This window comes from Ischnura elegans, chromosome 8 (assembly GCF_921293095.1).
Source record: "Ischnura elegans chromosome 8, ioIscEleg1.1, whole genome shotgun sequence".
NCBI lineage: Eukaryota > Metazoa > Arthropoda > Insecta > Odonata > Coenagrionidae > Ischnura > Ischnura elegans.
The window spans coordinates 87,806,997-87,823,509 of NC_060253.1; the positions used below are offsets into that span (position 1 = coordinate 87,806,997).

General features: G+C 38.1%; 1 protein-coding gene across 1 annotated transcript in view; it reads right to left on the reverse strand.

Annotated features, from left to right (window-relative positions):
• Positions 1-16,513, reverse strand: part of LOC124163729 — a 44,958-nt gene that overhangs the window by 20,939 nt on the left and 7,506 nt on the right. The window contains exons 4-7 of the mRNA XM_046540801.1: positions 8,293-8,538; positions 6,769-6,927; positions 4,765-4,997; positions 288-1,203 (exon numbers count right to left, since the gene is read on the reverse strand). Of these exons, the coding sequence (XP_046396757.1) occupies positions 288-1,203; positions 4,765-4,997; positions 6,769-6,927; positions 8,293-8,538 (1,554 nt within the window). The remainder of the gene's footprint in view (positions 1-287; positions 1,204-4,764; positions 4,998-6,768; positions 6,928-8,292; positions 8,539-16,513) is intronic.

Sequence of the window (16,513 nt, forward strand, 5' to 3'; positions counted from 1 at the left end):
AATTATGAATACTAATAAAAGTAATTTAACTTGGAAAGACATGCATAATGTATTTCAATATGCTCTGTGAAGCTGCTCACCAAAGACTTGAACTCAGGTCTCCAGGTCCAAAAGCCAAAACTACATACCACATAAATTTAACACCGGTTCTCATTATCCAACCACTAAATGCTTCTACAAAGAGGGAAGCAAACCACTCTTCAAATTAAACCTTATTCAAAATGTTAGGTTTAATATTATGCAACAATATTGCAAAAAAGGTTAAGAAAAAAGTAGAATGAACTTACGGTGCTTTTGAATTGCCCTTGAAATGTATCAACAATCGTTGAGCGGTTGGCCGCAAGATGCTTTTGCCAATGGCGGTCTGCTTCCTCTTCTTCAGCCTCGAGACTGTCGCTGGTGCTGCTGAAATCATCTTCAGCAAGGCTGCTGAGTCCATCACTTCCCCCAACTACTCCACCACCAGTAATGCGAGTAGTTTTGCCAAAGCTACCATTGAGTCCATTCAGGCTCCCAATCTTGTCCACCACGCACTCTGTGGGTGAAGGTGTTTTCTCTCTCTTGCTCAGGGCAACACCAAATTTTGGTGATGTGACCTTGTTTGCTAACGAATAAATACTACCATCACCATCAAAACCATCCATTTCATCTCCCATGCCTTGCATAACTTCAGCATTTTTCCCTAACACAGCCGTTTCACATCCAATGAGACCAATACTTTTACCTAGAATACCATTTGCTTTAGCGTAGCTCTGGGTTTTGGCTCCAGCAAGTCGCATTCGCTTCACATTGTTGAAGTGCTCACTTGGATTTTTTGATGATGCCACAATCAAGTCTGTCTCCCCATCTTGCATCGATTCAGACAATGGAGACATTCCACCGACACCCCGCAACACTATGTTTGTGTCTTTAACCCTCTTCGTCTTCCCAGACAAGACTTCACCTTCCACTGGTAAACTGTCCTCCCCATCGAGTTGATCTTGGAGCATGGATAAACCATCGTTATGTGAGAGATCTCCTTCTGTACTGCTGATGCCAATTCCCTGAACCATACCACGGCACTCAACTACTCCCCTTCTCGCCCTGCGTATGAATTTGTCTGAGTCAAACTTCATGCCACCATTATTTGACGAATCAGAGGCCAGAACATTCACATTGGATGTCTTGGCTTCTTTCATTATGTCTTCAATGCCAACATTTCCCCTGAAAAGGAAAAGAAAACCAAAGTAAATGATCAGTAATCTCATAAGGGATTTCCTTAACCCTTTGAGTGCCACGCAACGATATATCGTCGATTGCAGAATGTTCCAGAAGTGCCAACGACGATATATCGTTGTTGACTATGAACCCTGTTAAAACAATGTTTTTTCATTCAATTGGTATTTTTTATAGTACATAACGCCAGAACAGTTTATTTTTTACCATGTTGCAATATAATTTGAATTTTTAATTGCAATTATCAACATATTTGTAAATTTTTGTGACCATATGACAGATGGAAATTTCTGAGCGCCATTTTTGCTTCTTACGAAACAGCTTCCTGGTATTACACTTCATAAGCCGCATTGTTTGTCGCCTAAAATCAACTGGCTTTCATCTAATATACCTTGTACTTTGTATATCTATCAGTGGTGTTATTTTTGGCTAGTTCCTATTTCCTTTAAACTTATTTGAAACATTTTATCCACTGCGAAGCGCGTCTTATTTTTTTCAGAGCGCGAGCGATATATGATCGTTACTGGAAGGCACGAGGTTTGTATCTATGCTCTATTACTTCGAAAGATATAATTTGTTGCTGAATGTGCCATTTCAATCACGTTTTTTTATATTTAGCACCGAAAGAGAGAAGGTAAGGTACTAAGTATGTAATTGATACCGTGCAATCAATCACAGCTTGTGTACCGGTCAACTGGGGCACCGCGGAGGTTGGAAATCGGAGTCACATTGTCGACCCGGTGCACCGGGTTGTTTTCATGGTATCAAAGGCAGTAGTAATTGAAATATGATGACGGTGAACATAAAAGAATTCGTTGTGTGCCGTCTTTTGGTGTCATTTACTCAATGAAATTACCCCACATATATAAAGCTGAAAAGAATTCGTTGTGTGCCGTCTTTTGGTGTCATTTACTCAATGAAATTACCCCACATATGTAAAGCTCAAAAGAATTCGTTGTTTGCCGTCTTTTGCTGTCATTTACTCAATGAAATTACCCCATATATGTAAAGCTCACAGTTTTGTTGGCTTGGCCAGTTTCATCCTGCGACGAGCGGGATTGTAGTCGCATTTTACCTCTTCGAAATTGAAGTAGCCTTATGGTTTAGTAAATAGCGTCAACGTCGAGAACTGAGTTAGCGTCTGGTGTTGACGATGACAGATTAGTTGAATTCATAAATTAGCGAAGTGATCATGACAACGGTTCTGTGCGAAGTGGGGACAGCGCCTATTCTCGTCGAAACAAGAGTGAAGGGGAACGTTATCAGACTCAGATGAAAGTGTGATACTCTTTGCTAAGAAGACACCGGTAATAATTGACTTTAGTGATGATAGTAATAGTTCTGATGAACTTTACAGTGGAAGTGGAAGCTGTGAACACACTCCAGAATTTGTAGAAGTTCAGGGCAATTGTGATATACCCCAGATTCCAAATTTTGAATTTTGAAAAACCTGGGCCCAAACGTCTACCGCCACCAAACTCTCCTCCAATTGTGTAATTCAACCTCTTCTTTGCCATCACATTCTGGAACATGGTTGTAAAGGAGACCAACAGGTACTCTTTTAGGTCTAAACAGTTTTAGGCTTCACATAATAGACTCTCACCGAATTCGAGAATGCAGAAATGGTGTCCAGTCAGAGTGGAGGAAATGAGGTCTTTTATTACGGTGTTCATGGAAATCAAATCACTAGAAGAACATCCATATTTTTCGGACTGGTCCACTAATTCTCGCTCAATCCCTTGGTTTGGAAAGATGTTTTCAAGAAATACGATTCAATTACCCCTGAATTTTATGCAACTATCATTGGAAAAATAAAAAAGATATTTACTGAAAATTTGAGCAATTTTCTTTGCGAAATTGTGACTATTTTATAGAAAAACAATGGTATTTCATATTTATTTTTGTTTGGTTCATATTAAAAGGATTTTGTTTGCCCATTTTTTGGTCAAAAGTGAAAAATTAAATAATTCAATCTCGTAAAATTTAAAATTTAACTACAACAATTGAGCTTTACGAAAGAAAACTGCCAATTTTTTTAAATTTTGATTTAGATGAATGAATTCACTACCAAATACAAAAAGAATTGTGCAAAAACAGCAATAAATAAGCAAATTATTAAGTTTTTAATAAAGGTCTACAAAATTAGCAAAATACCCATGGCACTTCTGGGAGTACCCATCAAAAAACCCATGGCACTCAAAGGGTTAAACAATGAGGTCATTTATAAAGAAGTAGAAGGGACTGAAAATTTAGATTGCTATAACAAGGCTTTGCTTTATTAGGGCCAGGTTTCTAATCCCCATTTGAGCATTAATTATTGCTGCAGTGATTCTTCAATACTCTCTCACTAAAAGATGAGAAAAATGCAAGAAACCTTAAGGGAAATAGAATAACATCCAAAATGACTTTTTTATCCCATCTACAGCAAGATGAATTTGGTATCAATATGACACGAGCTGTGACTTCAAAGCCTTGCTTTTGTTACATTAACAAAATTTCTTCATCAGTTAAGTCAGCAGAAAAATCATTCTCAGATTAAAAGTATGATAACACTGCTGAACCCAATCGCATACAAAGAAACTTGAACCAGGGTGTGTCAAAATGATATTTTTTGCAATGAAGCTCAGTGGAGAGCTGATTATCCAAAGATCCATCCATAAATAATTAGCACCCCCTCTCCTCCTATCCTTTCTGGTTAGGGGTTAGATGGAAGATGGGAATTTCTAGTCCCAATCTTGCCCAATAAATATATATTATTATTATTCTGCTCCTTTCTTCCCTTACTCCAACTGCTAGTTCTTCATGCTTTCAAATAACCATGGGTTTCTAAGGATATCTTCAAACGAGACAAATTGCGCCGTTGATGGCACAACAGTGCGTGAGCTTATATTTCCGCTTTTTGCAGCCACGTTAAATTTCTTTCAGCACTTTATTGATTCAGATTATCTAATTCTTCAGGAGAGAAAGCACATCTTTCTAGATATTTCCGAGAATTTCAAGATTGATAAATGCGAACCGAAGAGAGAGGCTGTGATTAATTCAACAGCAGATTCTGGCAGAGACATCACTACAGTGCACGATATTATGTGAATGCAATATGTGCTAGACAAAACAAGCCAATTGACTTTGGAAACGTAATTAGGTAGAGAGAATGAACGACAGCAGCATTAAACAAGGCTTAGGCTTTCATAGATTATGACTCATTAAATGTGCTTTTTTTTACTAATTCACTTAAAATTTGCAAAAAAGGCAAAATTTGGTTTTTATTTACCAATTTTGCTGTATTTCATGAAATCGTATCTCACAAATTTTCACAGATCTCTAATTATTGGGAATCTCCTGATGAACTACCAGTTTACTAAGATTTTGATTGAATCATGAAACCCATATTTCCAAACATCTCCTATACACAATTTTTTGACTTCTGGCTAGTAGCTTTTTTGAGCAAAACCTCAGCAATAATTGAATGAAATTTGCTGGTTATACAAATTCACAAATAATTCCTGAATATCTGGTACTCAAATGTATGTTGACAAACTGATACTCAACCTGGATGGAATTGGAAGAGCTCCAGGAAAAGGCAAGGTTCTTCTGAGTTGGCCAATTTCTTCGCCATGTGTCTTTGCTTCAATGGACATCTGTTGAGCCTGAACCTCATTTTTTTCAATTCTGCGAGATGAGGGTGTGAGACAAGGACTGCAGTGATTCCATGAGGTTGCTGGTTCCTCCAGAGCTCCACTAACACATGTCTCATTTCTGATGAATGTTGGTGTGACAGGGAGCTGTTTTCAAGAAAATATCATCAATCAGCACACTCTTTATGTAGTCAAGGAAAACTTTTTTAGCCTGGAACAAAATTTTTATTAAAGGAACTTAATATTAAAGGAATTAAACGCAAACTAGTGTTGCTCGACAGTGTGCTCCATGCTGGTGCGACAACACCACAAACAATCACACGTCACAACAATCAACCTGCTGTCTCAACACTTGCCCTTAGGCGACTGAACTAAAGTGCACTTGAGTGGTCGGGGACCCCTCTACATTGACTGCATTGTTGAGCCTACAGCGAACCAGTCCCGATACTTATTGAACGGGCCCTGTATAAGTGCTATTTCTACCCCCAAACATGACCATAAAGTAGTCACAGCCAATGGATAAGGCCATAATTCAGAACTTCTCTATAGCAGAAGTCCTTTCCCACAAGAAGCTGGTGTGCCATTACCAATAATGGATAAGTGCACACAAAATCTTATCCCTCCATGGAGGTGGATGAGTGTGACATAAAAATCCTGGCACCACTGCATAACCATTGTCGAGGACGAAGGCCTCTCACCACACTCCTCTTTCTCCTACCACGTTCTAAACTCTCTATCCCACCCTGGAAGCCCCAAAGCCTACGCCTCTTACCCATGCCATTCACTAGGAGCCTTCTCCGAACAGTGTCTCTTAGTGGCAGAAACTCATATCCATCCATCCTGCCTACGGGAGCTTCAAGTTTGCAAGTTTCCAACAAAAGAAAGGATGGATTCGGAAAATAGGCGAAACTTGCGATCAACAACCATTTTATTCATGACAAGTTTTTTTTTTAATTTCACAACAAATTGATGATGAAGATGATGTGTTTGTTTTGTCTAATAAATTCCAGGAAAAAATCCATAAAGATAACTATGCTTATATATATTCATGAAGAGAAAAGATTTTCACTTTTAGCACTAAAAATAAGAACCTCAATCTACTGAAATATTACCTAACTCGAGTTATTTTCAGTAATGACCTGATCTTTTATGCCATCGCAGATGCAAAAAATTCTCATCTTCGTTACCTTTGTTTTACCATAAAGAAGTTTGCAAATGCAATTTTTTCAGGAAATCTGGTAAACTTATCATTTAAGAGCATGTAGGGTTATTTTTATGTATTTAATAAAGCATATGTATTATGCATGCTTAATATGTTCACAGCCATTTCCGTCATAATGACCGAAGAATGATTCACTTTTTTGGCCTCTAATAGCACACCATTGGTCACTGCTACTTAGGTGACCAACACCGTGCACGTAGCTGAATGCAAACACAAACTCATATGGAAACATTCCAAGTAATAAAGCGATCGTAATATCTTAATATAATAATGAAAATAACACTTCGGCACAGTGGGTGATTTTGTCTAAAAATCTGCATCAAGTATTTTGTAAACAGAACAGGAATTTACTTCATCTGTCAGAGGACCCATTCTCAAGTCAATATCATTCTCAACTCAAGTAAATTCTCTTTTACATCATACGAACTGTAATACATATTCACTTGATTTGTGAGTATGTACTTCCAAATTTAAGAAAATCATATAGTACCGTTTCCGAATGATAATCCTAAATACAGGGAGCACATCAACCTTCAAATACTAAAATGGTCTCGCTTAAAAATAATGAATCATGACTCACACAAAAAAAAAAAACTTAATTAGTGAATAAAATTGAAAAAATCAACAATGATTTCTTCCCTAAATAATCCAAGCTTGTTTGAGTGTCAGTCGTGTAAAATATCACTTTATAATTACCGTTTCAAACAATTTATTGCCGTCAGTTCCTTCACGCTGTTCTTGATTTTGTTCACCATCCAACTTCTGAGCATCCTCCTCACTGCCTTCCTTTGTGTTACTATGTTCTTCATTAGTCGATGTATCCATTTCTTCTGAGATACCTGAAGATTTGTTGTCCTGAAAAAAGGTACCTTCGTGAATTTCGTGCAACAATAGGAGGGATTACACAGCATTAGATTCAATTTCAAATTGCTTAAAATCAAGAAATGTGAAAACCCTCTTTCTCAAAGTTCCAAATGTTCAAATTGATTTTTACACAAGATATACAGCCTAGTAAGTACCATGCCCCCTCCACTAAAGGTAAATCCATTGGCTGTTACTTTTGAGACATGGAAACCACATGGAGCTCACAAAGATTGTAGGTATGACCATGGCTTTGGAAGACTTTTGAGCGTTAATAAACATGCGTTGAGCATTGCAGGAATCGTGTTCCTACATAGATATTTTTTCTGATAGGCTAAATATTTGGAGCAATTTAACCAGTACATTATTCTACTTTTATTGCATAATTCCTTATACTAACTGTGCTTAGTTATGAAGTGATTATTCATACTGAATGAAGATTGATGAAGATTGGTTGCAAATTCAATCATTACGCTTCCAAGATAAGCTTCCATAAGCATAGACGCTTCCAAGTAAATCATCTACTCTACCTATGACAGGGCCAAATAATTACATCTATATATGTAGATACAAATTTATCTCCATGAACATGGGTCAGATTGCTTCTCCTTCAACAAAGAATATGAACAATCTGATGGTAAGTAAGTTCAGGTAATAAAGAGTATTATGCGGTATAGGTACATTATGGCTTTAACAGCTCCACATGCTCACACTGTCAGTGTAAGTTACTAATGAAGTGTTTATAATAACATAAAACGACAATATCACAACATAGGTGCAGACGTTTACACCTTCAGTACTTCACCATGTAATTAGAATGCTTCAATAGTCATCAACACAACAATAAACACTGCAACTGTACGAGAAGGAAAATTAAGTTTTAGAGCACAAAAGAAGGCACGCAAGACAAGAGAAAATGATTATTTTAATATAAATAACTGGTACAGGAAACCACTTATGTGTTAACTCAAAAGGAATGATGATTAAAGCATAGGATGCTGTGAAAACTTATATATTTGTGAAATACTATTCTAGGTGATACACTTGGGAAGTGAGTTTTCCATCTTATTTATTTAATATTGGTCTCCTCCAATGTCACCTCCTCTTGAGAAGACATCCGGGGCCAACCTTCAGCGATGGAGTCAAACTCCATTGCTGTAGAATTCTTAAGTGGCCACCAGAATGACTATGCAATGCAATTTAAAAATAGAGTTGGCAATGATATGCAAGGAGGTGAGGCTGGAGGTTAAGGTCCAAATATGTGTAAGGGCCTCTGTCTTGGAATTTAAAGGACTAAATTGTCAAATTTGATGGTTCATAAAAAAATGACATGTGAAAACAATAAAGAAGCTAACTTACCCTCCAAAAGAAAGGTTTTGGCCAGCCTGCAGCCTTATTCTCCCTCGTAGCTGATCCATTGGATAAATTATTGGATGGAAGCGACAGAGATGGGATAGCACATAAACCAGATGGTACAGATGAAAGCATAGGGGTGGGGGACATGGGGAAGTTGCTGGAGAATGCTGGCATCTTTTTAGCAGTGGCAGTATTTAGCTCTTCATGAAGGGTATCCAACAGAAGTGCCAAGAATTCTTGACAGTCATGCTGCAAAAAAATTATCCATTATTCTACATAAATATCAAGCTAAGAGTTTAACTAACAGGGTTCCTACTCAATCTAAATTATAAAAGTCACTTTTTTCCAGGTTTTTACGGTCCAAATGTCTTCAAATTCACCCTTTGTAGATAAACCATTTTAGGCAGAAATATTAACCCATTAAAGCCCACGAGCAACTTAAGTTGCATCAAGGAAAAAAAATTCTCCTTCCCTCCTGGAAGCTCACAAATATGCAGGAGAATACCCTATTTAAGGGTTATTCCTTCTTCTAACTAGGTTATTTTTTAAAAGCGTCCAAGCAAAGAGATAACGGTGCTTTGCTGCGCCGACCCTTTTAGGGTCCGTCGCCGCCAATTGTGCTTCTGACTCTGTGCTGCTCGGGAATATATACCATCTGTCCAGCGGAATGCATATTGGATTTGAATACTCCAAAATGGTAAGTAAATATGTAATTCTCTTTGAGTAAAATATTTCGTGATTTGGCTAGAAAATAATTTTTTTATTGATGGTCAAACTTTTGATGCAACTGAAGTTGCTCGTGGGCACATAGTAGTACTAATTTTTGCCTTTCCCTTAGAATTTGTCTCCTTTGCCTTGAAAAATTGAATACCAGTTTCAGTTCTTCCCATGCATTCAACAAGGTGTAAAAAGGTTTTTCTTATGTATTACTTACTAAATGTTAAGGTGAGGTGGAGTAAGTGCGACTGCGGGATAAGTGCGACCTCCCTTGAGGAAGATCGTATTTCTGTTCTCAAAGCAGGTGGCGGTAGTGCAACATATTCCATACATTGTAATGGAACCAGAGCCAACAACTTTGTAATAATTATCCCTTTAGTTCTCGTTTCACATGCTTAGAAAATATACCCGTCCATTCATCTCGTAGTCTTAGTTGGTTTTGATGAGAGGCGACACCGCAGTTCTCTAAGAATAAACGCATCGGAGGTGTAAGGTAAGAACTGTATCTTGTTTCCTCTTCTTTATGGAATGGTTTTCCTTGCTTTACTCTAAATTTTGGAACTCGGGTATTATATTTAGTTTAGATGGGGGGGCGCACTTTCCCCGCCGTATAGAGAGAGAATTTTTTCAGTGATTCACCTACATATTATACATTGAATCTCATGTTTTAGCAAGCCTAGAAAATTTTCCTAAGCTAGTTAAAATTGATGTATGCTATTTAGGGGTCGCATACTCCCCACATTACCTTACATAATATTGATCATTTCCATGCTTTAAACGTCTATAACATTTATGAACTAGCTTTTTTGCTATTAGCATTTGTAGGTGCCGAGTGATTTGCAGTGAGGGCTGTTCTTGCTGAGACTGTTCGTCTATTGAGACATTCTTTTAAAATGTAAGTTCATTTAACAAGTTATTTATATCATATGAATTTACGATTTCCCGTGTAAATATAAACTTAAATGATGTATTTTCAGGTCTCGACAGCGTCTGACCGTAAATGAAATAATAAATATACTTGAGGAAGAGGGTGACGAACACAGGCCGCAGACAATAATTATAACTGGACCGGAGGAAGGTGCTGAGGCTATTACGGATGAAGATTCCGATGAATCAGATGCGGAAGTGACTGGAGATCCAACGCATCTACCACGACGTGTTTTGGATGCAGAAGGACAGCTTCATTCGAGGGAAACTCTGCCTGAAGAATCGCAGTCAGAGCAACCGTCGACATACAAAGGGTGCAAAAGGATGGCCAAAAAACGCAAGTTAAAAGATTCAACAAAAAAATGGTCGCGCGATTTAACTGAGTTAAATTTTAAATTACCTGAGTTTATCCCCCCTCTAACTCCGAGTAGATTCTCGATCAATCAGTCACCCTTCGATTCCTTTAGGGTTTTCTTTTCTGAGGATTTCGTGTTGCACATAGTAGAACAAACAAATATGTATGCGAACTTGAGAGGGAATCATGGATTCAGCGTAGCTAGTGAAGAGATATATGCATTTCTTGGCATATTGCTATTCTCTGGATACCACTTTTTACCCAGAAAACGCCTCTTTTGGAACACAGATGATGACTGCAATGTCACTATTGTCAGAGAAACAATGAGAAGGAATAGATTTGATGATATTCTCCGCTACTTACACTTAGCAGACAACACAAACCTTGATACTTCTGATAGATTATATAAAATACGGCCAATATTTCAATTTTTAAACAGAAATTTTAAGCTATTACCTCCCAGGATGAACTGCTGTGTTGATGAAACTATAATTCCATATTATGGAAAACATGGCGCAAAGCAGTTTATAAAAGGAAAACCAATTAGGTTTGGGTTCAAACTATGGTGTCTGGCAGAATCAAATGGCCATATAATTCACGCAGAGCCCTATGGAGGATTGTGTACTCGAATCCCGAAGTCTGATCTTGGTCAAGGAGGTGATGTAGTTGTGGGCTTATTGGAAAAGAGTCAACTAGAAAAAGGTTCAAGGTTGTTCTTCGATAACCTTTTCACATCTGAAAAGTTACTGTACACTTTAAAGGATATGCAAATTGGAGGGACTGGCACACTACGTGAAAATCGAGTGAAGTATGCAGAAAATGAGTTAACAGAAAAAAATAAATTCAAAAAAGAAGCTAGAGGAACGATGGAGGAAAGAACCAATGGTGACATACTTGTTACTCGCTGGAACGATAATGCAGTGGTAACAATGATGACAAATTGTATCCAGGGAGGAAATAAGGTTGTAAACCGTTACTCAAGGAAAGAGAAAAAAAATGTTACTGTTCCTATTCCTCTTGCCATTGCAGAGTACAACAAATTCATGGGAGGAGTAGATTTATGTGACCAACTATTGGCCATGTATAGGGTGAACATCAGGACAAAAAAGTGGTGGTGGCCATTTTTCGCCTGGGCAGTAGACGTGTCATGTGTTCAGGGCTGGTTGTTACACCAACATGTGGGGAGTACAATGGACCATTTACAGTTTCGACGAGAATGCGCTCTGTACATGATGAGGCATTTTGGATCTCCATCTGCTGGACGTGGTTTTAGACAATCACATACGGGGGCTGAGGAAATCAGGACTGATCACTTAGACCATTTGATAACTAAAGGGTCATCGAAGTATAAAGTATGTGCTCAGTGTAAAAAAAGAACAGTTTACATTTGCAAAAAATGTAATATTTCTTTACACCCAGAATGTTTTCTTGCATTTCATGAGAAATGACGAAATATTTTGTACATGGTGGAAACACCCGGTAAAAACTGTTTAAAAAAATGTAACTCTAATATTTTATGCTCATTGTATCTATGATGCATCCGAATTAGTGATATAAAAGAATAAAATGACTAACATGTAACATTTAAAAAAAAGTATCTTTCTCATTACAATACTAATGAAGATCCTGAATTTAGTTCACTCAAGTGCCCACGAGCAACTTGAGTTGCATGTAAATATTTCTACATTGAAAAATGCAAAAAATTTAAAAAATCATTTTTTTAGTATCAATGAGTTCATATAAAGTAATTCAGGTTAAAAAATTGAAATTTTTGTAAAAAAAATCATTTGGGCACTAATGGGTTAATCACGTAACAATCATCGGGCGCATTTTAACTACAAATTTAACAAACGCGACAGACACCGTGAATGCAATCGTAGCAATGAAAGTGCTACCTCTCCTGATGTCAAATATCATTTGCAAAATTCAGCTCCAGCCAAAGGATGTGAGTGGGGAAAATAGAGGGACCAGGGTGCCAGGGAAGTTGAGAAGTGTCTGAATTTTCGCATGAGTTAATGAACACTTCGATTACCAGTTTCCCGGCTTTGGTACTGGCTTAAGGTCAATGTGTCATCATGACACACGGACCAATAATTGCACTTCCAATATACGTGTCCAGATAAACCCGTGGCCATGTCTGCACGTTGTAACACCTAATTTTGAGTGGTTTGTTTTGGTTGTTGGTGTGACGAAATAAAAGCAATAATAAGCAGCAGAGGTGGAGTGAGGTAATTGTTGGGATTGTTGACGGCGCGGGAGGAAGTAAGGAGAGGACTCGGATTGTGATAGTTATGGCGGACGGGTGTTCCCTTGCTCCCGAGTATGTATTATTTAAAGTGAAATAAAATGTTTGAAAGTAACGTGAAAACGAAGTGAAATTAATTGAAACGTTACAACGTGACTGACCTTGAAATATGATCGAAGAACCCATTTCTCTTTTAATCTGTCAATCGTAGTTCTACGATAGTAAAATCAAGATTGAGAGATTTTTAAGGCTTTAGGATGAAATTCATGGCTTTTTCCAGGATTTTTCATGGTATGCGTTATTCAAGGCTTATTCACGGTTTTAAAGTTTTCAAGGTTGAGTGGGAACCCTGACTAATATTATCTCAAATAATAATGACTATAACTGAAATATAAAAGAGCATTAGCACTTAGAAGTTAAAAGCATTGATTGTTTTGAAAATAAATACAGTGCAACCTCGATAAAACGAGACCCCCATGGTGCTCAAATAAACACTCGGTATAGCGCATTGTCGCTTTACTGGAGGTAGAGAAAATAATAGCCAATAAACCTAATCTTAACACTTCTATACAAGGGTGCCGACTTACAAAAAATATTAGGGGGGCTCAAACCGAGGACCTTGCCTCGGTAAATTTTATAAGTATTAAATTTTAAGTTTTTAAGCATTTTAGAAGTCATATAATCAACATTAGAACCCTGATCACTCGAATCTCGATATCTGGACACTCCGGGGAAAATCTACAAGCCTTACACATTTTTTCCTCACTTCTGTAACGAATTTTTGGGGGGGCTCGTCTTTGGTAGTTGACTTGGAAAAATGTAGAGAACTCTAGTCGTTTAGTGCATGCAGCGCCACTTTAGGCAAGTTGACGAACTACACCCATGTCTCGTATAGCGCAAGGGATGCATTCCTTGGGGTCTTTGCGCTATACGAATTTGTGTTGTACGAGAGCGTTTTAACATAGGGAAGATAGGGATGCGTTCCTGGTAGTCTTTGGTATTGAATTTCCTCTAAAACATCTATATTCCCATAAAAAGCCTTAGAAAACATTATGTCTATAAATATTTATAGTTTAAAACATCTTTAAAGATAGTGTTCACGCATTCAAAGACTTTTATTCACGTTAAAAAAAATTCTTACGTGCTTTCGAAATTCCATCCTGTCGTGCGGGTGGGCTAACATCTGCTATCTCAGGGGATCGTAATGTGTTGCCGGCAGTTGACGATTTTTCAAACTAGTCTAAAAACAACTGTTGTGTCACCCAGACCCTTTTGTAGCTCATCGAAATGACAGGAAAATGCTACTTTAAATGCCATTTCATAGCTAGCGGAGTTTATGAATGATAAATCATTTTAATTTGAAGTCCTCCGAGTCATTAGCAGCTACGTGAAACAGTCTTTAAATGCCTTGAAACCTGACCCAGGTTTTCCTTCCCTGAAAATGAATGAACGAGAATGCATTCTTTCCCAAAACAATATCGTCTAGTCAACACTAGATCTAGTTGAGGGGGAAAGGAGCCACTTTCAATAACAGCTTGGAGTTCATCAGAAAATGTTGTGGTGGCTGCGCTATCAACACTTGCAGATTCACCTGATATTGCCGCACTGAAAATACCTGCTTGCCGTTTAAATTCTGGAACCAACCGCTTTCACTAAATGTCTCGGAGCGATTACCACTCTCGTCTTTTTGTACTGATTCACCATGAACTTTCCGTATGTGTAGACCGCTTGGTTGAAGTTGGTGCGGCTGAGGTCACTGATATTTTAGCTTCGTCTTTATTCAGAAGAAGGCATCGTAAGTTTAAACTTCCACGCAATATCGCTTTGACGCTCTCCATTTTCAAAGCAATTGACCTCTCTCAAGTCCTCTTCTAGGTTTATGGTTTTTCTTGATAAATTCTTGATTTTTCTACACGCATTCCTATTTTTTGCCATATTATCTCTTGGTTTTTACTCTGTATGGCTCTATCTAAATCACCTTCTTCTGCTGAACTGTATTCCTGAGACGCAGAAGGCCTATGTCTGCGGGGAGGGAACGAAGCCATTGTGTTTGAGACTCTATAGCGGACCCTTTTATGTGTTGATGCTATTCATGCGCAACTCGGCCACCGCTCCATTTCTCCCCCGTGAATACCGATGACCTTGAAGGCTTTAGCGTAGACCCTCTACCTGGAAGTCAATCGCCCGGTAACCTACGACGGCAAAAATACGTCTCAAACCGTATTGCTGAAAAAAAACTCATTTCCACTAGCCCCACGCTTAATTAACGATCTAAATTATTTATTATCATTCTGTTAAGGAGACGAGATAAATCTTCGGTAGGCCGGCTATCTGGACCCAATGACGAGTAATACTTTTGGCAATTGCACAGCAATGAATTTCGATTAATATATAAACAAAAAAGAAGATTTGAGGCAAGAAATAATATTAATATGCGTAAATTGATATAAATTACGTGTGTACTTAGCGCAAGTTCACGTTTTATCACGAAAGCGTTAAAAATTTTTGATTAGGCTACACTGCGTTGCAATGTTTCCCCGAGGAACGAATTTGCGCTATATAGAAATTGCGCTAATCGAAATTGCGCTATACGAGACATGGGTGTACATCAAATTCGCGGATTAGAGCAGTGAAAAGAGTTCGACGTGGGGAACCGAAATTAATCGGGTGAAAAAATCCAAAAATCCCCAGTTTCCCCCACTAGTAGAACCTCAGTGCCGTGGGATAGTAACTACGACCATCCATCAGCCCTCGGCCCCTCCTCCGACGCTTTCCTCCTTTCCAAAATCAAACAAAAGGCAGAGTTTGTATTACGAAGACCATAAATCAAAAGCTTCAAAAGAAAATATCAAGTTACAGGAGAGTAATAGAATCGTGTTTCAACCTTCCCTCTTTCTTCCCCACTGACCTTTTTCTGCCTACCTGCTTCCAAGTTCCCTATTTCTATAGGTTGACTGCTGCATGAGTCATCTGTTAGCCCAAAAGGTGTCCAACAATGACTTTCGCCAATAGATATTACACCTTTATTGGATTGAAATATGCGCGTAATTTAAAAAAGAATAAGACCAAACACAATGTATTTCTGACTTTATTAGAGCATTTAACGCGAGGAAATAAATGTCAAAATACGACGGAGACTTAGCATTCTGGCAAAACTCGATATTCTCGCAGCTGAGCTTCTCGGAAGTTGATGCGATATTTTTTTCCGAAAACATATACATATCAAGTTACAATTTGTGAGTTGTGCTATAAATCTCTATTGTTGCAGTCACAGACGAAATGATTTTTTCTCAGGATATTTGGTTTCTCCCTGATAGCAATTCGAATTGATCTTCTTATCTCGTGAGAACTTCCAAAGATGGACTCAAAATAATTGAGAAGAAGAAAATCTGGTGGAGAAGCGCGTGTATTTTGCAAAATGCCTCGGATTGTCTGCTATCACATGACAGTAGGAGCGGGGGTAAAGCAAGCTACCTGATGAAAATAAGAAGTTGGATGAAGCCGAGGATCAGATGGGCGTGCCGCTGAAATGGCGATTGGTAGATAAGAATGTATACATCAGACAGAAATCCATCGTAGCAGTGTAAAAGCTGAGACGGCATGAAATCATTTTTTCGCGAGGTGGTGTGTCCCCTTTGGATATTTGAGAGAGATGTTAGTTGAATCAATTATATGCCTAGCTAGAAAAGTCACCCGTGTCACTTGCGTGGGCTAATTTAAGGCTTTAAATCAGTGAATAAATAGTTGTTTTCATCATAACGAGCTCTGTTATTGTAAGTTGTACACGATGAATATAAGAATGGTAGTAACTTACAGTTTTTGGTAATCGTATTTGCCTATTTCCCACTATATTTTAATGGTATATGCTAGTATATTGTTCAAGGATTTATCTATATAATTGAAATAGGTTGTCGCTTGTGTGTGTGTGTTGGAAGCGGAACCGATTCGCGATCTCACATGTGGATTGTGTGCAGTTTTGC